This window comes from Periplaneta americana, chromosome 1, assembly GCF_040183065.1.
Source record: "Periplaneta americana isolate PAMFEO1 chromosome 1, P.americana_PAMFEO1_priV1, whole genome shotgun sequence".
NCBI lineage: Eukaryota > Metazoa > Arthropoda > Insecta > Blattodea > Blattidae > Periplaneta > Periplaneta americana.
Window position 1 is genome coordinate 53,913,081 of NC_091117.1, and position 22,182 is coordinate 53,935,262.

A 22,182-nucleotide genomic window follows, 5' to 3' on the forward strand; every position below is an offset into this window, starting at 1 on the left:
ACAAATCGTCAAACATCCAACACTGAGTGCACACAACTCTGTGTGACTTGACATTGTGGTTTTCTGTTAATGAACACTGTTCACAGGGAGCTATACCTGAAAGCTAGATTTACATAATACACGTCACTGTTCGTTAACAGAAAACCACAATTCAAGTCACACAAAGTTTGTGTGCTCTCAGTATTGGATGTTTGACGATTTGTCAGCCGACTTTGAGGTATGTGGATATAAGGGGAAAAATTGAGTCGGTGTCTGGTAGAGTTCCTGGATAGCTCTGTTGGTAGAGTGTTGGTGCGCTTAGCCAAAGATCCCGGGTTCGATACTCGGCCCCGAAACAATTTTTCCCATGAAATTATTCAAGGCAAAACATTATTTTATGCAGGAAACTTCACGGTTGAGTCTGCTGATGCACGAACGTTACCAGGAACGAATAATCCAGAAAGTAGCTGCCTTGAAAGAGGCAATGAAAACTGCTGAACGTGCTATGTGGAGATGTGATCCACGGCAACATTCTGAAGGGGAAACATACATAGAGGTGACACGACTATTACAGGGACACATTCAAAATGAAGTGGACATGAACAGTGAGCATAGTTGTAGAGAATCCTGTGCTGATTACTCGTATGCCAGGACTCATGGATGTAATGAGGACCGATTCTGTCCCTACCAGCAGCAACGCTGCAATGGTAAACTCAGAAACTGTCGATTCATTGACTCAGACATGTGGGTCTGCGAAGAGATGAGTTTATGTTTTACAGTTTTTAGTGAACTATTATAATAATTTGTGCAAGTGACTAACTCAACAATATCTGAATAATTGTAATTACTTTTGTTAACTTTAATAAAAACTTAAATATAAGTTACAGGTATTGGAACTAATGTCAAGAGATAATTCTGATTTTTTTATAGTTTTATTATCCAATTTAATAAACCCTATTTCACCCTGAGGTATATTAGGGTTATAGTTGACATCAAAATACATATTTTATAACCAAAAAACTATAGTAAAATTATAATACAAAATTGTGGTCACAGTTACAATTCACATGAATTATGTAGAAGAATGCACCTTAATGAAAGAATGGATCCTGTTAAAGATTAATGAGATGTTTGAGGAATAATCAATGCAAAAGATATACAAGAATGTCTAACCGTTTCAGAGTAAATACACGACCTTAAAAATATAATCAATAATACATTAATATAACAAAGTTTGACTTTCACCTTCAAATTAATACTTAATTCATGAATAATGGAACAGTTAAAGTAATAAAAGGATATTACAAGCAATGATTTACGGTTACAAGTTAAATACGTGATTAGGAACAAGTACAATGATTAAAATAATAACACAAGTAATGACTTATAACTAACGAATAACAAAATTCTTGAAGGGCAATAAATAATAGTAGGGGCAATACAAAATATTTAAAAACAAATGTAAACAGTAAAGGAATAGTAGAAAAATTGGCTTAAAATTACAAGTTAAACACATTCTTTTTAAAGAAATAGGTAACAACAAAGATATATAATATCAATACACTGACTGTAGTTTCTGATTAAACATATTATTTTAAAAATACACACGCAAAGGATCAATAGCTATTTTCAGGCATTATATACATGGACCATGTCTTTAATTCACATTCTTGACGTTACTTCGTATATTATTTTAAATTTGTTATTTTCCACTTTAACAACAAAAATATGTTTCATAAAGCCTCAAGGCATTTCCCCATATGATAATTCTGATTTTACATGCATTTACGCGATATTTCATTAAAAATATGACCACATTTAAATAGATGTAAATTCCAATAATGTATTTCTTTCAGCGTATTTCGAATCTCACCGGAGCGGTGGACAACAATGACGTCACACTGCAGCGAAATAGGAACAAAACTGCTGGAAGGTTCGATGGCGGCTGTACAAGTTGTTGTCTGTGCTATGCTAGCAAGATTTTGCGAAATTTCCGTACTGTCATCTCGTTCAAAGAAAAGAGAGCATAAACAATTTATTTCTTGAACCAGTAGTAATAACTGGTCCGTTGACATGTTCGCTTATAAGCCATTAACATATTGTTTTTACGTTGTGCTCATTACAAACAATTCAGCAGAACCAAACAGAACACACCGCCATGACACAACAGTGCACGATGTCATTCGTCTGCTAATTCACGCCGTATACAAGAACCAATCAGATTCACTGATGGAAACTGCCACCACCTCTGCAAGCTAATGGAACCGGTGCGACACCAGTGGAGCATCAGTGAAGTCATCGTTGAAATTCGGAACACCGTGATGCCATCAGATTGCTCAGCGCTGAGATTCGGAATACGCTCTTTGAATACAGAAACAAAAATTAATGAAAGTGTGAATTAGGAATTTTTCAATCTGACTGACGCTTCAATTTAACCACAAACTGTGAAAAGGAAAATTAATATGATGATAATGATGATGATAATAATAATAATAATAATAATAATAATAATAATAATAATAATAATAATAATAATAATAATATTCTATCAACATAGCGTAAATTTGACTTGAATTTTATTGCTTCTATACAGAATAGCCAAAGTGATAGACGTTACAAATGGATTGAATATGAGAATGGACGTCTTCTTGGAAAGATGTCATCATGTAACAGAGGAACTACGAAAGTGGATAGCTGGTGGCGATGGTTTTCGCATTGCTCATACTGCTTCTGTTTGTGTGATGAAAAAGGACCTAAGTCTAATCGCTATTTCAACTTAAGGCAAGTCACGGCAGATGTTGCTAACAACAAGTAAGTCTATTTCTAAACTTTTCCAACAGTATTATTTTTTAATAAACTGTAGGTGCAGACAAAATACATTTTCAATAATCAAGGCATGAAAACAGAGAAGAATGGAACAAACTTAATTATGCCCTTAAGGTAATCGTTATTTCTTTATTCACTTACTGGAAGTATTCTAAAAAAATTATTCTCTGTTCTCATTCATTCAGTCATAGTGTCTTTCACTGCAAACCCAGCATTCTCCAGTCTTTCCTATTTTCTGCCTTCCTCTTGTCTCCGCATATGATCCATATATCTTAATATCGTCTATCATCTGATATATTCTTCTGCACCGAACTCTTCTCCCGTTCACCATTCCTTCCAGTGCATCCTTCAGAAGGCAGTTTCCTCTCAACCACTGACCCAACCAATTCCTTTTCCTTTTTCTGATCAGTTTCAGCATCATTCTTTCTTCACCCACTCTTTTCAACATAGTTTCTTATTCTGTCTGTCCATTTCACCCGCTCCGTCCTTCTCCATATCCACATTTCAAATGCTTCTAGTCGTTTCTCTTCACTTAGTCGTAATGTCCATGTTTCTGACCCATACAGTGCTACACTCTACACAAAGCACTTCACTAGTCTCTTCCTTAGTTTTTCTATAGAGGTCCACAGAACATGCTCCTTTTTCTATTAAAAGCTTCCTTTGCCATTGCTATTCTCCTTTTGACTTCTTGGCAGCAGCTCATGTTACTGCTTATAGTACACTCCAAGTATTTGAAACTGTACACTTCCTCTGCAAACATGGCATGATGAGTCTATTCTCATAAAGTAAATAATTTCCTTTTGAAATATTCAAGCTAATTTGTATAAATTTAATGGCATGTGATTATATTGTGGTAAATGTATAAGGTTGGAAATGAAATAGCCTTGCAGATTTCTAGAGCAAATAGCTCATATTTTATGTGACAAAAAACTATATCATCATATTGGTGGAAAGTTCATAGTTTTTTTTTCACACAAAAAAATGTTTTTTTTTTTTATGTTTAACAACCTCTTATTTGGTAACTATTGCGAGTAGAATGGTGATTTTTGTGCATATCGATAGGAAATCTAATAAAGAATAATTTATCCATCTGGTGTATTTCAATAGCGTGGGCGGTTTTCGTATAAATTTAATTTTAAAAACCTCAATTTTAAGACACTGCACGACTTGAACTCGTGGTAACATCGACGCAAATAGCAGCTCACCTACCGAGACACACAGAGATCGTTGACGTCTTACGTATGTATCACGAGTAGTGTGTGTTAGCGGCGGACTGCTGAAATTTCAAACTTAATTTTCTAATTAAGCGTGCATTTAATCACAAAACGTAATAAAGGTTTTCTATTCATTTAAGTGTAGACTACCCTATCGTCCCATTAAGTCTGCAAGGTTATTTCACTTCCACCATGTAGAAAAGAAAATGTGCTTCTAATTGAGATAAAAATAAAATTTTGAAGTGACTTGCTAGTTACAAAGTCGAAACTAAGATAGGCTACAGCATTATTGTCCAGACACTAAGAACGTAAGTACTAAAATCTATGATGAACGGATGGTACTTCAATTATATTAAATCGAAAGTGATGTTCAATTTCCTCGTTATATGCCAACTACTAACTGCAAAATCTAAATCGCTATTATTACATATCTGTCATAGAAAAGATTAGTGCAATACAACACTATTTTACCGATATCTGGGGAACTATTTTTTTCTTTAGAAGCAGATTTTGGTACCAACTTATCCAACGAATGACCAGAATACGTATCCCTAGAGCGATCTTGAATTATAAACCTTGGGGTAATATATCACAAAAATGTCCTGTGAAGAGATGGGCCGAAAACTTTTGTAATCGTAACAGTTTATATAGGACTATAACCTGTAAGGATGATGATCATGATGATGAAAAGCAGATTTGGTCAATATAGAGTATCCACCGGCCACTGAACGAGTAATGCACACTTTTATCGCTGCTAATGTGGCGCTATAAACCAAATTTCAATACTTTTATCACAACCATAACACATTTCAATCCTTATTGTACTATATATATATATATATATATATATATATATATATATATATATATAATTATTACTACATTAACACATTTAATATATCACAAAACATACACTGCACGAACTAAATGTAATTATTATGAAGTTACCATATTTTCTTCCTGGAATTACGATCCACTTCCGACACCAGTAGCTGGGCCGGCAATACATGCAAACTAAATTATACTAAATGTGAAGAATGTTACTACAGGTGTGTAGTATTATGTGACAGGTTAGGTTAGGTTTGATTAGGTGTATAGTATTACTATGTTGGCGACACTGAAACCCACTGTTACATTAACGAAATATGGCCGTATTCTTCATTCACGCATGATGATTTTCGTATATAAGTAAGGTACGTATTTAGAGCAGGTTGGGTGAGCTTACAGATCTCCCAGTGATCACATCAATTTTTAGTAATCAATATTATAAATCCAAGGCATTTTCAAGGTATTTTTATCAAGTTCCTATAGTGGCTGAGACATAAGTTATCTTCACCGCAAATTTTTCTTAAAAGAGGGTTTCCATTTAATAAAAGCAAGGAAGTGCTGAGAATAGGCTATTTAACTACATTCGGGGACGTAGCACGCATGAAAGCACTGTAAGCATTGCTTACAAATCAATATTGCTGAAGAACTCTGCAGATATGCAACCTCTCCGTCTGGCGGCGTCTAGAGAACTCTCGTAGGTTACGCAACCTCTCTATCTGGTGGCGTCAACGAGCTAGATATCTGACTCGTTGGGTGGCGTCTAGCGAACTCCTTGCGGTTCTGGCCAACACAGCAAAGGCCCGATGGAGAGAGGTGAAAACCATTACATTCAAAATGAGCCAATTAAAACTAGCCTCAACCCCTAGGACACAGTATAATAATTTCTAGTAAGAAAAGCTAGCACAATAACGCTCTGTTACTGAGAAGTAACCAAGCGTTAGGAAGATGCTGAACTCTGAAGGGAAAACTCTGAATCAGTAATAGATAACCTAGGAAAATAATTTTCTCTCAATATAACCAACATAAGAAAAATGAAGTAATAAAGAGAAGGAAAGGGAAGCAGAAAAAATGGAAGAAAAGGTAAACAAAAGGAAAATGGCATAAGAAACGCCACAGACTCCTCCCCGACAAATTTCGCTCTACGCGTGAGGAATGTAAAAGAGCGAAAACTCTACGCCAGGTGACAAGACACCACAAAAACCCACACCATGGATGTGAACACACCCCCACCATTCCTTCCATGGCGCTAACCAGGCTACCAAAGCCTTACTAAGTGCATCAAGGGCAACATACAACCTAATCCTGAGTAGAGACTGACCCCCAGCAAGACTCCCCCAGGATGCTCCTTAGGGTAAAGGTACTTGCCGAAGTAGTCCATAAACTTGCACAACAAGGTGTCAAAACATGTCACCACATATCAGGAAAGAAACAGAAAAAAACGCTATAAAACACAATACGCATTATCAATATCTTAGGGTGCTATTCATAGACATTTCGCAGCACGCGCTACGAGCGTGCTAAACTAGCCCCGGCTATCCACTGGTTACTAGTACGGAATTCAAATCATATCATATCGCTAACACTGGTTTATGAATACGAAAAACGCTGATCATCCACCGGAAGCCCGCGCTAAGTATGTCTATGAATACGGCCCATACTGACTAGCATCCTAGTCTTAGAACCCAGTATAAAAGCCATTCTTAATATGTTCCTGATAAAATACAATAATTGGGAAATGATAACATATAAAGATGTAATAACAAAATACATTGATAATAAATAATTTATAATGAATGACGATAATGGAAATGTTCCGCAAAAATGGTCAATGGTAACCTCACGATGGAAGTGGAGCACAAAGCTAACCAAATACTAAAACAACACCCAGAGAATAAAGAAGAAACCCGCGGATTAGGATTCCAAAACCTCGTACCTATATAACAACGAAAACAGTCATTAACAATTTGGAAGCCGTGTTTTCGGCAAAACAAATTTTGACTAAAGACCAAAACAATGGGTAGGGTCGCATTAGTCGCATTACGGCAGTGCGATCCGGGCAGCTCAAAAGCCGGTGCTAAACCAACCCCAATCCTTTTCACTGTATAGAATTTTAATAGGAGGATGCTACGTAAATGAAATGCAGAAATATCTGGATAACATAAGACTAGGCGGTAGCAAACAAAATAGGTACGAAATTAGAAATAGTTCCCTAATCATTATATCAGTTTTCGTTGTATTGAGATTCGACTGTACTACTGCCAACATAATGGTACAAGCCTGAATGAAAAGTTTCTGATGTTACACGCTAAGGTGATTCCAGTCCCATGAGTGTTGCAAAACTAAAGTTGTATACATATTTAATCAAGTACAAAGCAGCGAATTTAAAATTGTGCAGTATTTTATTCTTGTTTTTATATAATATTACACAATGCTTCATTATATTTCCCACAGAAACTAAAAGTAATTTTATGCCATTCTAGCATTAAAGACAGGTTGTTACATCCAATATCGTGCGTAATCGGCTTATTATAGCATGCGTACCAATAAAAGCAATGAGCTATTCGCTATGACGTAATACCGGAACGCTTGATATCTTGCTTACCGCTTCTACGCGCAACGTAACAAGAAATGAAATGCAGGACAGGAGGTAACTATCTTTTATTTCCAATCTTTAACAATTTTGTATCAGTTCTATAATATCACATAAAACAGTTCTGTGGTTCAGAGAAACTATATTAACAAAATAAAGAAACATTTGTAACATAAACTGGAAGGTAATCCATTTCACTTTATTCAGTGTCAATGCCAGGCGCAACTAATCGATACGAACATATGAAGACTCTGTCAGCTATGGATCCCGAATTTCTTTCATAAATTATTTCCTACAATTTATAATGCTAAGATGCCATAACGTGTTGTATCCAACTCGTGAATAATCTTGTTAAGACACTGGTGAAAATTGTCGCACGAGCGATAGTGAGTGCGACAAACATTCACTCATGCCATAATGACCAAGAGTATCCACTAGTTGCATAAATAACTAATATAAAATAATAAAATTAATTTTCAGTGAAATACACATTGCCAAATTATAGGCAATATTTTGTATTTTGAAGATTAACTATTTGCCGTTGCATTATTTGTAGAAAAATATTGATTATGAAATTAATAACATGGAACTTCACACAGAAGAGTGAATTTGAAAAAATATAGTTTTAAAAGTCTGTGAAGGCGGTGGTACTCCTGCCAATGCCACAATGATGTAACCATACCTGATAGTATAGGAATCGATCACAAACATTTGAAATTAGTTCGGAATTTCGTTGAAACATATTATGTATTCGCAAATACATTGAATTGCTATATATACACATGCGACAGAAAAGGTTACCCAGAAAGATGTTGGAATAGTGTCCACTTGGGAGAAAAAATAAGGTTTGCCTGGAAACTCATGGAGGTCAGAATAGGGATGAGTGTAAAAGGACTGGATGCATAGGGACGAGTGGAGAAGAAAGATAAAATTTTAGGTAGAGAAAGATACAAATAAACAAACAAATAAATAAATAAATAAATAAATATAGATAAAATAAATAGATAAATGAAATGAAATGATAAATACAAGATATAAAATAAAAAGATAAGTAAAATAAACAGATAAGTTCATGAATAGATAAATAAGTAAATAAATTAGTATGGTAAATAAATAAAAAATAAACAAAATAGATAAATAAAAATAAAATAAATAAATAATTATTTCAGGGTAGTAACTGGACTGCGTTTTATGAAGAAAAACAGAGTTATTCATATGCAGATTCAAGAGGCAGGACTGCTACCACGTGGAGGTATCAACATGACTTCAGTGCAATGGAAACCTGTTGATGACTATAGGATATCAGATTCTAATGTCTCTGATGGAAAAGACTATCACACCCTTAGATGGAGGGAGAGAGCTATTGATCTGGATGACCTTGTGGCTCCTGAAGGATACGTGTTGACAGGTAAGTGACCAAATGCAGTCAAGGGAACAAATTACGGGCTAAGGGAGCTGACCAATTATCTCATTAAAGAATTCTTTAATTTATCATACTTGCACATTAAACTGTAAAAAGATCCTAGTATTCATTCATTCAAAGTATTCTGCCCAAGGGCAGGTCTTTCACTGTAAACCTAGCATCCTCCAATCTTTCGTATTTTCTGCCTTCTTCTTCGTCTCCTCATATGATCCATATATCTTAATGTCGTCTATCATCTGATATATCCTTCTGCCTCGAACTCTTCTTCCGTTCACCATTCCTTCCAGTGCATTCTTCAGAAGGCAGTTTCTTCTCAACCACTGACCCAACCAATTCTTTTTCCTCTTCCTGATCAGTTTCAGTATCATTATTTTTTAATCCACTCTTTATTTCTTATTCTGTCTGTCCATTTCACACACTCCATTCTTCTCCATATCCACATTTCAAATGCTTCTAGTCGCTTGTCTTCAGTCCCTCGTGATGTCCACGTTTCTACTTCACACAATGATAAATTAAATTTTACTAGTCTCTTCCTTAGTTCTGTCTCCAGAGATCCGCAGATGATGATACTTCTTCTGTTAAAAGCTTCCGTTACCACTGCTATTCTCTTTTTGACTTCTTGGCAGCAGCTCATGTTACTGCTTATAGTATACCCCAAGTATCTGAAGCTGTCCATTTGCTCTACGGCGTCATTTAGAATTCGCAAGTTTACCTTCTTTACTTTTCTTCCTATGACCATTGTGTTCGTCTTGTCGGCATTTAAGTTCATTCCATACTGCTCACAGCTGTCATTTAACTCCAGTAACATATCCCTTAGTATCATCTCTTCTGCTAACAATGCCATACCATCAGCAAATCTTATACACTTTATTCTTCTTCCTGTTTCTATCACTCCTCCCATGTTCTGAAAACAGTTCTTCACTAAATCCTTCAAGTAGATGTTGAACAGGGTAAGTAAATAAAGGACATCCTTGACGTACTCCTCTCCCTATTTCACTTCCTTCTTACATTTCTTCTGCTACTCTGACTTTGAATCGTTGTTTCATATAAAGGTTTCTGACCAACCTCCTCTCTTTCCAATTCACACCTATTTTGTTTAGGATCTCCATCTGTTTATTCCAATTCACTCAGTGAAACGCCTTTTCTAGGTCCACAAATATACACTACTTTATTCTTCTGTAGGTGTCTTTCGCCGATTGTTCGTAGCTGTCCAATTGCATCTCTCGTACCTTTTCCCTTTCTGAAGTCAAACTGCTCTTCTTCCAACTGTTCTTCCATCTTAGAACATAAACGTCGATTCAGTATTCGCCGAAGCAAACTTCGCCGAGTGTGATATCAGGCTGACAGTCCTGAACTCGTTACATTTCTTTGCGTTATTTTTCTTCGGTATTGGAAGCGACACTGTCTCCGTAAAATCTTCAGGCCAATCATCTTTTTCATATATTACGTTGCATAATGATACAATTTCCTTCTTGTGTCACCCAAGCATTTTACTAATTCAATGGGGATTCCATCCACTCCTGCTGCTTTCCCATTCTTCATTTCCCTAAGCGCTAATTTAACTTCTTCCCTTAAAATAGGAAATCCTTTTATGGTCTTCTGATACGGCTCCTTCATCTTCTACAGTCAAGTAATCTGGACGATTCCCTGTGTCATATAATTTTTCTACATATTTCGCCCATAGTTCAGTATTCCTCGTTTGCCTGTTATTTCATGTCCGATTTCGTCCTCTATCAACCATATGGATTTGCTTTTTTTATTTGTGAAGTCCAAACATTTTACTTCGCGGTACAGTAAATCATATCTTTCTTCTCTCTCTAGATCCTCTATTTCTTTACATGTCTCCTTCATCCAGTCTTCCTTCGCCTTATGAGTTCCTCTTCTTAGTTCGTTGTTGTGTTTCCTGTACTTTCTTCTGCCTTCTTCTGTGTTGATGTTTTTCAATTTTCTCCTTTCCTCCATCTTTTCCAACATTTTCCCTGTGACCCAAGGTTTCTTAATTCTCACACCTTCTCTGTACCCTATTGTTTCTTCTGCTGTTGTCTGTATACAGCTTTTTAGATGAGTCCAGTACTCATTACCAGTTAAGAACTGGCTCTTTCTCCAGGAATAAATAATTTTTTATAAAATAGGCCTACCTTGCAATTTGAGGAAGGTTATAACAATCAAATAAAAGCTTTCAATAATATAATTCCGTTATCATCACAAAAATATAGAACATTAGTTGAACAGCTATTACATACCTGGTTCATGTTTTATTTTAAGGCAACATTGTAATCACAGATAACTTCAACTATCTATGTGTGAAGCCAAAAATTATACCTAGTAGTATTTTTAATTACACAGAAAGAGAAAACATAATCCTTTTAGCAAACTGTTACTGTAATCTCTGCAAGAAAATTCCTAAAATCAACAGTTATCACAAGAATGCAAGCAGTTTATATTATATACGTATGTTGTTTAGTCAACTGTCCAAAGACAGATCTGGACCCCACAAGTGACACCAACAAGGCATCACTCACGAGACAACTAGGCCAGAAGATAATGGGGTAGGGAGGCCCGTTCTTTTCTCCCTCCATTGCACATATTTTCGACTAGCTATATATTATACTAATCAGACTTAAGATGTATGCAAACAAATTGTTTTACCTCTGACACATATCGTCAAGTGAGATGTACTGCCAGATAATAGATGTACGAGTACATATCAGCCAGAACCTCAACTGCCAGATAATATATGTACATATCAGCCAGACCCTCAATTAGAGGTTTTATACTGTATGTAGTGTCACTTTTATGCACTACTCTTACACAATTGGTAATTCTTTAATCCATTTATTTGTAGGTGTACGTTTCAGACTACTGAGAACGCATCTGAATTTGGAAATCATGGTCACGCCCTTAAATTTTTCAGCTGGTACTCTATACAATCTGGATCAGGAAAGTAAATGGTACAGAAACAACAACACTCCAGACCCTCTTGATGAACCCCGGTATGTAAGCAAATTATGTCTTGTGCTTACACTTGTTGCTCGACTTTAAGGCTTTGATAATATACAGGATGATTCATGAGGATTTACCGCCACTTACGGAGCTTATTTCTGAAGATATTTTAAGCAAAATATGTCATATAAATAAATGCCCTATTATCAATATTTACAGAGCTAGGTTTAGTTATTGGAACGCATTGCTGTGAACAACGCGTGATCTGGCCAGCGAGCAGCCAGCAGATAGTGCGAGTGACAATGTCGTGTCGCAGCTGTTTCACTGATGAGGTTCGTGTTCAATGAACAATGAGTCAGATTGTTGCCTTTGGCTCCGAATGTTGTGAGGTTCGTTTCAACCACGGTGGAATGTTTCCGCCATGGTTTCAACAAATAGTTCATGTATCAGTTCATGTACAAACCATTGATTATCTTATGCCCATGCGCTGGTTGGGTATCTGCTACGGGATTGAAACAGAGCTGGATGATGTTAGATCATCGGATCATCGTGTACTAAATCCAGAGATGCTATAACTGCTGTCATCTTTGCCTGAGAACGGGCTGGTTATTTTTATCGTTTTGCAGATAATTCAAATTGCAGAAAATAGAATTTCGGTAATGTTCTACAAAAAGATAACAACAGATATGGAAGTTAAGAACTCCGCTAATTCGATGGGGGACTCTTTCATCTAAAAAGAAAAAAAAAAAGTTTGTTTTTTAATTATTCATTTCTGTACTTTATTTATTACACTTTTAATCAAAGTTGCATGTTGAAAATGTAATGAACTATGTAAATACTCAAATACTTTTTATTCTCTTTCTTTTTGGCAAAAATTCAAATAAAATCTCTAGTTTTATTATTCGTCTGCACTGTGACTTTCCATCTTAACTTCATTGATGTGAACAGTCGATCATGACTTTCTTCAGTATCCAGGAGACGTTGGTGAGCGTATGTGTAGGATGGATGAAGGATCTTGTCTTCCAAACGCAGTCACAAACACATGAGGCGCTACTTGCGCGCATCATGCAAATGAAACGACCTCATATGTCTCGGAAAATAACCACATAGTTATTTTGGTAGAGTTTCAAATAGTTTTGTTTCAGTATAAAATATTTATTGATTTAAGATTGACAGAAGTACGGTTTTGTTACAATAGTACATGCATTCAAAAGAAAAGTGTAAGAGAGTGTTTATTATTAATTTCCTTCTTGTGTTCCTGATTGAAATTCTTTATTACATACGTTTATTTTATTAATAACTTCATGTAATTGATAAAGCACTATGCATATAGATTGTGTAAATAAGCCTAATGATTTGTGTGTGTGTGCATAGAGTGAAGTTTATTCCATTGAATTAATAAAAGTGTTATAAAGTCTGTACTGTACTAGGGATTGATGTAATATCTTTATAAACTATTATGTACTGACAGACTGAATGAATAGAACTGTAGCTCTTGTTATATTAATGCAGGGAAGGTAGTTACAATGTGAGCCCGCCACCGCGTGAGCGTTCTGCTCTGGCTTGCCTTGCGGAGCGAGAGCAGCTCTGGCCAGCTAAACGGAGCCGCTCTCATTCCCGGCGCTGCACTAGAGGGAACCCAAGAGGTGGAACTTAAACTGAGAGGATTCAATCCCACATCGGGATGGGAATCCGGTGCGGCTTAGTGGACAGAGCGTCAGCACGTAGAGCTGAAAATCCGGGTTCAAATCCTGATGTCGGAGAGAATTTTTCTCTGTTCCACTCATCTTTCACCAATTATTTTATGATTGAGAACCACTAAAAATTCCGATCAGATTAGCCAACTCTTGAAATTTTAATCTAGGACTTTCGAATGCCAGTGCAGTGTCTTAGCACTGAGCCACCATGGTCAGTAACTATGTTTTGAATGGTAATACACTGCAATGTTTTTTTTTTTTATTAAAGTAGAAATCGAAGCAAATGCATAATACAAACCTGTTTCAGAACACAACTGTATTTCCCCGATCCAGATGTACCAACTCTGACAAAAGTGGGATCTGTTATTGATTCAAGATCTAACCAATTCTTGTTGTTTACACATTCTGATATTGACAATGATGCGGCCCAAACTACTGTGCCATTCCTAGACTCGCAACCTGTAGCACCTGAACCACCAACGCTACTTGCTGGAGCTGGAATTTACCACAAGGGATGCCCTGGCTATGGAGGATTTATAGGACTCAAAGTTGTGACATACGATTTCAATTCACATTTAAATATTGATACTGAAGATCAGATTAACTGATTAAAATGTTGGAATCTAGTTTCCTCAAACAGTAGGATAGCCTACATGTTATGCAACTCTCACTGGACTTTAGGTCTTTGAACATCAAAAAGAAAAAAAAAAAAAGAAAAAAAAACCGAATAGTGCTCCTTAAACCGTATGTACGAGTACATGAATGTAAATGGAAAACCGCAAAAGTAATTTTACAGCTTATCTTAATGTAATAAAATAGTATTCATTACAAACTATACCACTTTTATCTTTGTTACATTATAACTGCAAATTTTACTTTAGATCTTCTTCATTATTCACAATTTATTTTCAAACTATTTACAATTCAAGTCATTCTATAATGCTATATCACATTATTATTATTATTATTATTATTATTATTATTATTATTATTATTATTATTATTATTATTATTATTAATAGTAGTAGCATCAATATTATTATTATACTTCCTTCCTTACTTACTTATTTACTAGCTTTTAAGGTACCCGTAGGTTCATTGCTGCCCTCACATAAGCCCGCCATAGGTCCCTATCCTGAGCAAGATCAAACCAGTCTCTATCATCATATCCCACCTTCCTCAAATCCATTTTAATATTATCTTCCCATCTACGTCTCGGCCTCTCTCCCCAAAGGTATTCTTCCCTCTGGCCTCCCAACTAACACTCTATAGGCCTATGCATTTCTGGATTCGCCCATACGTGCTACATGCCCTGCCCATCTCAAACGTCTGGATTTAATGTTCCTAATTATGTCAGGTGAAGAATACAATGCGTGCAGTTCTGTGTTGTGTAACTTTCTCCATTCTCCTGTAACTTCATCCCTCTTAGCCCCAAATATTTTTCTAAGCACCTAATTCTCAAGCACCCTTAACCTATATTCCTCTCTCAAAGTGAGAGTCCAAGTTTCACAACCATAAAGAACAACCGTTAATATAACTGTTTTATAAATTTTAACTTTCAGATTTTTTGACAGCAGACTGGATGATAAAAGCTTCTCAACCGAATAATGACACGCATTTCCCATATTTATCTGTGTTTAATTTCCTCCAGAGTATCATTTATATTTGTTACTGTTGCTCCCAGGTATTTGAATTTTTCCACCTCTTCAAAGGATAAATTTCCAATTTTTATATTTCCATTTCGTACAATATTCTCGTCACGAGACATAATCATATACTTTGTCTTTTCGGGATTTACTTCCAAACCTATCTCTTTACTTGCTTCAAGTAAAATTCCCGTGTTTTCCCTAATCGTGTATGGATTTTCTCCTAACATATCCACGTCATCCGCATAGACAAGCAGCTGATGTAACCCGTTCAATTCCAAACCCTCTCTGTTATCCTGAACTTTCCTAATGACATACTCTAGAGCAGTGGTCGTCAGCACTCGCTGAAATGTCCAAAGGGTAAGCGGAGCTGTTCCGTGTGCCCCGTCGTGCAGCAGGAAGAGGCAGAGAGCATACCGCTAGCAGCTACGAGTGCACCATGGTGCACTGTGTTCTCCGCGGGTAAGAGACGCTAGCCTAGGGTGCTCTGTGCCGACGACCGCTGCTCTAGAGCAAAGTTAAAAAGTAAAGGTGGTAGTGCATCTCCTTGCTTTAGCCCACAGTGAATTGGAAATGCATCTGACAGAAACTGACCTATACGGACTCTGCTGTACGTTTCACTGAGACACATTTTAATTAATCGAACTAGTTTCTTGGGAATACCAAATTCAATAAGAATATCATATAAAACTTCTCTCTTAACCGAGTCATATGCCTTTTTGAAATCTATGAATAACTGATGCACTGTACCCTTATACTCCCATTTTTTCTCCATTATCTGTCGAATACAAAATATCTGGTCAATAATATTATTATTGTATCTATAATAAATATAATTTTTCTGATTGTCCTCATTCAGCAGTTACGTAATAAAGCTTTTAGACGAAAAAAGGAAGTAAGACGAAGAAATGTACTAACAGAAGAAAAGTTAGCCTACATTCGGAGAAAATTGCAATTAACATCCCGAAAATCAGGAAGTTGGCGTCGCGTACACAAAATGTGTGTGTACATCCAATGTCTACCCACATCACTTGCATGATTCGGGTTTCGCATATTGCGGATAGATAACACAATAGTGACCCATTTTCAAGTTGCACACCATTTCGTCGGGCCATGCTGTGTATGATGTGTATCTATGGAGAGTTATGTCGTTTACTAAGGTGAGTGTTTGTGTAAGTGTAGTGTATTGAGATGAGGAAATGAGAAGGGGAAACCCGGTGCTGGCATGTAGCCTACTCTTGTCCAATAGCATCAAGGAGGCACCCAGGCTTAACGTCTCCGTTCGACGGACGAATCACTATCAACATTGACATATACCTTTTCTTCATATGCACTGCGAAAAGACTTGGAAATTATCCCAGGCATATTGCTGCACAATCTAGTGATTAGAAGTTGTGCGCGAAATTTTACACCAAAATCTCTGACCTCACCGGGAATCGATATGGCCCGTAGAAATACACCTGCATTGCAAATAAAAACATATTTTAATTGTTCTTTTAGTGAGGCTTCTGAAAATGGGTGTGAAGAATACAGAAAGCACAGTTCAATAAATCTATTATGGGTAATGAATTTATAGTCGACTCACTCTTGAAATTGGCGGCGCCAAAGCAAAGACACAAGGTAAGTACTGGCATATGCTTTTCCTGAACTATCAATTACGTCTAGTGACGGTCAAAAAAATATGCGGACATTGTTGAAAAATACTTCCAAGCGGAACTGACAAGTGCATTGTGTTGTGCAGAGCAATATGTATTAAGAACATAAGAAATTACAATTAATTAATATATGCCTTGAATTATGAATACTTCATCAAATAAGAGATGGTGATTGTCGTCTGAATTTCAAATGGAGATAATATAAAAAACATTTTCACGTATAACACCACAGTAATGACGAATCGCTTAGATACTGGTTTGGCCCATTATGCTCCCTCTATATATGATGATTAGAGTCCGGATTTTTATGTAATTACATATTTTTTCCGAGTCAGCTCTGTGGCAGCGCGTCTGCCTCCAGACTAGCCGGCCCGGTTCGATTCCCGGCGGGGTCAGAAATGTTCATGTAAAACGTCTACCATGGGACTAGGAGAGATGGCGGTGCACAACTTCTAATCACTAAATTGTGAACCATTATGCCAAATCTTTCCGCAGTGCATATGAAGAGAAGGCATATGTCAGTGTTGATAGTGATTCGTCCGTCGGATGGGGACGTTAGGACTGGCGGCCCCCTTGGTGCTATTCGACAAGAGTAGGCTACGTGCCGGCACCGGGTTTCCCCTCCTTCCTTCTTCACAATCATCCTCACCCATTCCCTACACTCCACTTATACGAAGACTTACACATACACTCACTCTACTACACGACATAACTCTTCACAGATACAAATCATGTACAGCGTGGACCGCCGAAAATGAAAATGGGTCACAATCCTGTCATCTATCCGAATATGGGGAACCCGAATCACGCAAGTCGAGAGGGTAGGCATTAAATAAACACACATACACATTTTTCCCTTAGTATGCATCTGTCTGAAAACTAAAAATGTTGGGGGATTAGACTGCTAAGATAATTATTATATTTAATTTTAATTCTACATATTTTTACATATTTAGCAGAATAGTACATACTTTAAAGATAATTATATATTTTGAAATAAAATTAACATACATGCCAAATATTGTTAAATAAAATGCATTGCAAAGACAATTAATCAATACGTTAGCATAACTAAAACGAAATTATAAAAAAAGCTGGCTACGGACTGGAAGGTCCGGGGTTCGATCCCAGGAGGTGGCAGGATTTTTTCTCGTTGTCAAACTTTCAGAACGGCCCCGAGGTTCACTCAGCCTCCTACAAAATTGAGTACCGGGTCTTTCCCGGGGTAAAAGGCGGTCAGAGGGTGTGGTGCCGACCACATCACTTCATTCTAGTGCCGAGGTCATGGAAAGCAAGGGCTCTACCTCCATGCCCCCAAGTGCCTTCATGGCATGTTACGGGGATACCTTTTATTTATACAATTTTAAACTCAATGTTGTCAGCACATAATGGGATACCTACATAATTCAGCACTCAGGACAAGACAGTCACTTACGTTGTCGTGAAAAATTTCGAAGCAGTCCTTGAAAGAAATCAAGGTTATGCCAGTTTATTTACTGTTACTCATATCTTCATCGGAAAAACACGAAACTCTCCAGAAGACATTGCTGTCAGCCACATCCATTTGTTTAAATATGCACCAGTAACCTTCTGCGATGTCAAGAGGTCATATTCGGAATATAGCCTGAGAACATACTATACGAGTAGAATCATCGACTGAACTTCAACTACTGAAAATATGGAGAAATATCTTGTAGCACATTGTGCTTCATGCCTTGATTAACAATCAACTCGCATCAATAACTATATCGTGACATATGTAAATGAGTAATTTGTATGAAATAAATTTTAATTAAAATTATAATGATAATGATAATGTTAATTGTCATCAACATCTATAACAATATTATGATGTACCACCACATTTCTCTATACGGGTTCCACCATAACTTTCTATTACATTTTTCTACAATTAATATGAAATTCCAAAAGTCAGTTTAACTAATAAATAACTCCACTAATCTTGATATTAAAGTAACTCCAAACAGTCCATTTCTCCTTACTGAGCTTAAATATTCACCATTTGTTATTACTACTCTCTTATCACACTCCGCTCACTCTATTCTTCCCAATATAATCTATATATATATATATATATATATATATATATAATTTGAACCTATATATATAATTTGAATTGGTAATGGAAATTACGGGAAAACGGCTGAACGGATTTTAATAAATGGCCCCTCATTTTGAAGCTTGGAACTCAAAGTTTTTCAGAAAAATAGTAGTTTTCAGTGAAATGTCAATTTTTCAACATAATTTTCCTATTTTCCAAAATCCATCCGTTGTCAGTTTTGAGAACTAGCTAATTGCATTTCAGAATAAAACAAAACACACATACAGTAAACAATATTACACGAAGGCCATGATCTGCAAGAATGCTGACATATTTAGAGCTCAAATTAAATTGGTTATTAAAAACCTAACTTACTAAAAATAATTTACAGGTTCGATTCTGTGGTGTGTAATTTTCTGGGTACAGCTGTGTATTGGATGTTAAAATTTACAAAACTTGAGGTGGTTTGATGACATTATTACCATAAGAAATAAAATATTATTGTAGTTAATGCCATGATGTGACTATTTTTCATTAATTATACATATTAATGCTGTATTGATGATATGAAAGTGAAACGTTTTGGGGTTATATAAGTAGATGTAGAGAATAACTTACTGTAAATTAGATTTTGATTTCTATATTTTACTGAGTGGCGGCTATATAGTATATATAGTATATGTTACTGAAAGCTATAAAACTTACGTAAGATAGTATTATTAAAAATCAAATATTTTTGTAGTTATTTATCAAGTGGGGTTGGGTCTTTTTTATATATTTAATGGGGTGTGGTGTAGTTATTTATATGCGTGATTCTCTTCAGTATTGGCTCGAGAGGAAGTATCTTTCATTATTATGGAAGCAAATAACTTTCAGAATGTCTGGTATTCTTCATTGAAAATAAATCTGAAAAATGTTTATTTGAACGTCTAATGAACTTAGTTTGCAGCATTTGCTGCACAAGCCACTAGATTATCTATAATTACGGTCTTCCTACATCCCATCTTTCTCTTCCTACTTTAGCCTTTATATTTATACGTTTCAAGTAATTGCAACAATCTACTACTTTTCATACAGTATAATATACAATAGGATATTATTCTATTGTTTATTATTACTTTTTCAAAATATCGTTATGAAATTTTAACTATCATATTTAAAATCATTATACTAACACTTTACTAAATCCCCCTCCATAATTACACAACAGAAAATAACCACTATACCTATTTTACTGAGAATAAGTTTCTTAGGAAAATATTTGGGGCTAAGAGGGATGAAGCTACAGGAGAATGGAGAAAGTTACACAACGCAGAACTGCACGCATTGTATTATTCACCTGACATAATTGGGAACATTAAATCCAGACGTTTGAGGCAGACAGGGCATGTAGCACGTATGGGAGAATCCAGAAATGCATATAGAGTGTTAGTTGGGAGGCCGGAGGGAAAAAGACCTTTGAGGAGACCGAGGCGTAGATGGGAGGATAATATTAAAATGGATTTGAGGGAGGTGGGATATGATGATAGAGAATGGATTAATCTTGCACAGGATAGGGACCGATGGTGGGCTTACGTGAAGGCGGCAATGAACCTGCGGGTCCTTAAAAGGAATTTGTAAGTAAGTAAGTATACCTATTTTACACTCAACTTTCACATGGCTTTACTCACAGGGATTCTCTTCTTAATACACATCATTTCAACATTATCCACCTTCCCCTCATTTCAACTGTCGTCTGACATGATTTTCAAGTTCATTTTAGTTTATTCATTCTTTCCTTAACCTCACGCAACACTCTTAAAACAAACACCATTTACCAACATTACATCACCAAACTACTATATTAAATTTGTTAATTTTAAGTGTCATTTTCGTTTCTGATATTTTTATTTTATGCCGCTCATGCACCAACTTCTTAAATTGTAAATTTTTGGCCCTTAATTCTACCCGACAGCGATAAAAGACTGCCCTGGAGTGATAAAAGCATAATCTCTTCTCCCCTCCTTCTTGTTGTATTTTGATGTCTACTCTGAAAATTATCCGCACCTTCTCTTGACCTCCCGTAAAGATAGTTTATTGTTGCTTTGTGGCTTCTGCTTCCTGCTTACTCATGTTGTCTCTTTGACCATATGCTGTTGCGTTGTCCCGATTGGTCGACTACTCCACTTGGCTCAGCAGATTTTTGACTGGGTTCTGCTCGATCGTCACATTTGTCCATCGGCTGCCTGGTCTCCGATATTTAGTTAAAATAAAAATATTTTTTAAATACGTAATAAGAATTTATATTTAACTCTCTATGTAATTTTTATATTACATATTTAGTACATATTTTGAGGTTTTTAGTTGCATACTTATGTACATATTTTTAGGGTCAATATTACATAAAAATCCGGACTCTAGTAATGATTATCTAAGCCCGACAGGTAACCACCTGGGTGGAATTAGTAAATACGACGCTGACATGTCGATCATCCTGCCTCAATCCTGACAGAGCCAGGTCCCATCCCCAGATAACTTGATAAGCCCCAGGGTCCGTATCCCCAATAACTTCCTGTATCAGCATCAGAAACCAGTACACCCAAGCTTTCACCACAGTCTATTTTTAACTACCGTATTCAGATGACTGTTGAAATGAGCGGAAGGTGATAGTGTTGGTGGAATGGTAGACGGAAACCGGATTAAACCCGAGAAAAACCCATTGTACTGTCTGCTTTGCCCACCACAAATTCCATCACGAGCTGGAGGGAATCGAACCCGGGCTGCTTGGATGGAAGACCTGAGCCACAGACATGGCCTGGTAGGTATTAGTAGTAGAGTCGGGCAGACTGCCTCATATTATCGCCCGTTCTCGGTTGCGTAACCACCGCAGTCTCGCTCAGTGCGCGAGTACCTAACGTAGCCAAATGACTCATTGATAGAGAACACGAGATTCTCTTGGTCCCGAGATTACCGATACTACCATACTAGTCACTCTCGACAGTATCAGACGTCTAGGCGGGACTGTAGTAATGATAAGGAAGCAATGTCGCTCGAGCCGTGCAGTTCTATAGGAAGCATTGGCTATACATTTCCCGGTTCTTTAAATATATATATCATGTCGTAGCTCCTATAATACTTAATCAATCGCGCTGTAACTTTTTGGATTGATAGCTCAATGTCTAAGGAAAGCATAGAAAAAAAATCGAACTGAAAATCTTTTTTGGAAAGTGAGAAAAAAAAATTAACTTCGATGGAGATTGATCTGTTCAGAATAGACATTTACATATTCACCTTTGGTAAGCGGCAAACGTTTTTGTTTTTCACGTTAGATGGGGGGTCA

At 36.5% G+C, this 22,182-nt stretch overlaps 1 protein-coding gene and 1 long non-coding RNA gene across 2 annotated transcripts in view; one reads left to right on the top strand and one right to left on the bottom strand.

Moving 5' to 3' along the window:
• The window catches only part of LOC138695891 (uncharacterized), a 209,759-nt gene that overhangs the window by 55,990 nt on the left and 131,587 nt on the right, over window positions 1-22,182 (bottom strand). The gene's annotated exons all lie outside the window — the stretch shown is intronic.
• Window positions 344-14,303, top strand: LOC138708799 (uncharacterized). Its single transcript, XM_069838989.1, has 4 exons — window positions 344-757; window positions 8,659-8,845; window positions 11,706-11,853; window positions 13,808-14,303. Exons 1-4 carry the CDS (start codon window positions 347-349, stop codon window positions 14,106-14,108), a joined length of 1,047 nt encoding a protein of 348 aa, XP_069695090.1. The 5' UTR covers window positions 344-346; the 3' UTR covers window positions 14,109-14,303.

Coding starts and splice junctions, on each gene's coding strand:
- LOC138708799 (XM_069838989.1), top strand. CDS start 347: ATGAAATTATTCAAGGCAAAACATTATTTTATGCAGGAAACTTCACGG. Junction 758..8,658: donor AGATGAGTTTATGTTTTACA/GTTTTTAGTGAA, acceptor ATTCATATGCAG/ATTCAAGAGGCAGGACTGCT. Junction 11,854..13,807: donor GACCCTCTTGATGAACCCCG/GTATGTAAGCAA, acceptor AACCTGTTTCAG/AACACAACTGTATTTCCCCG.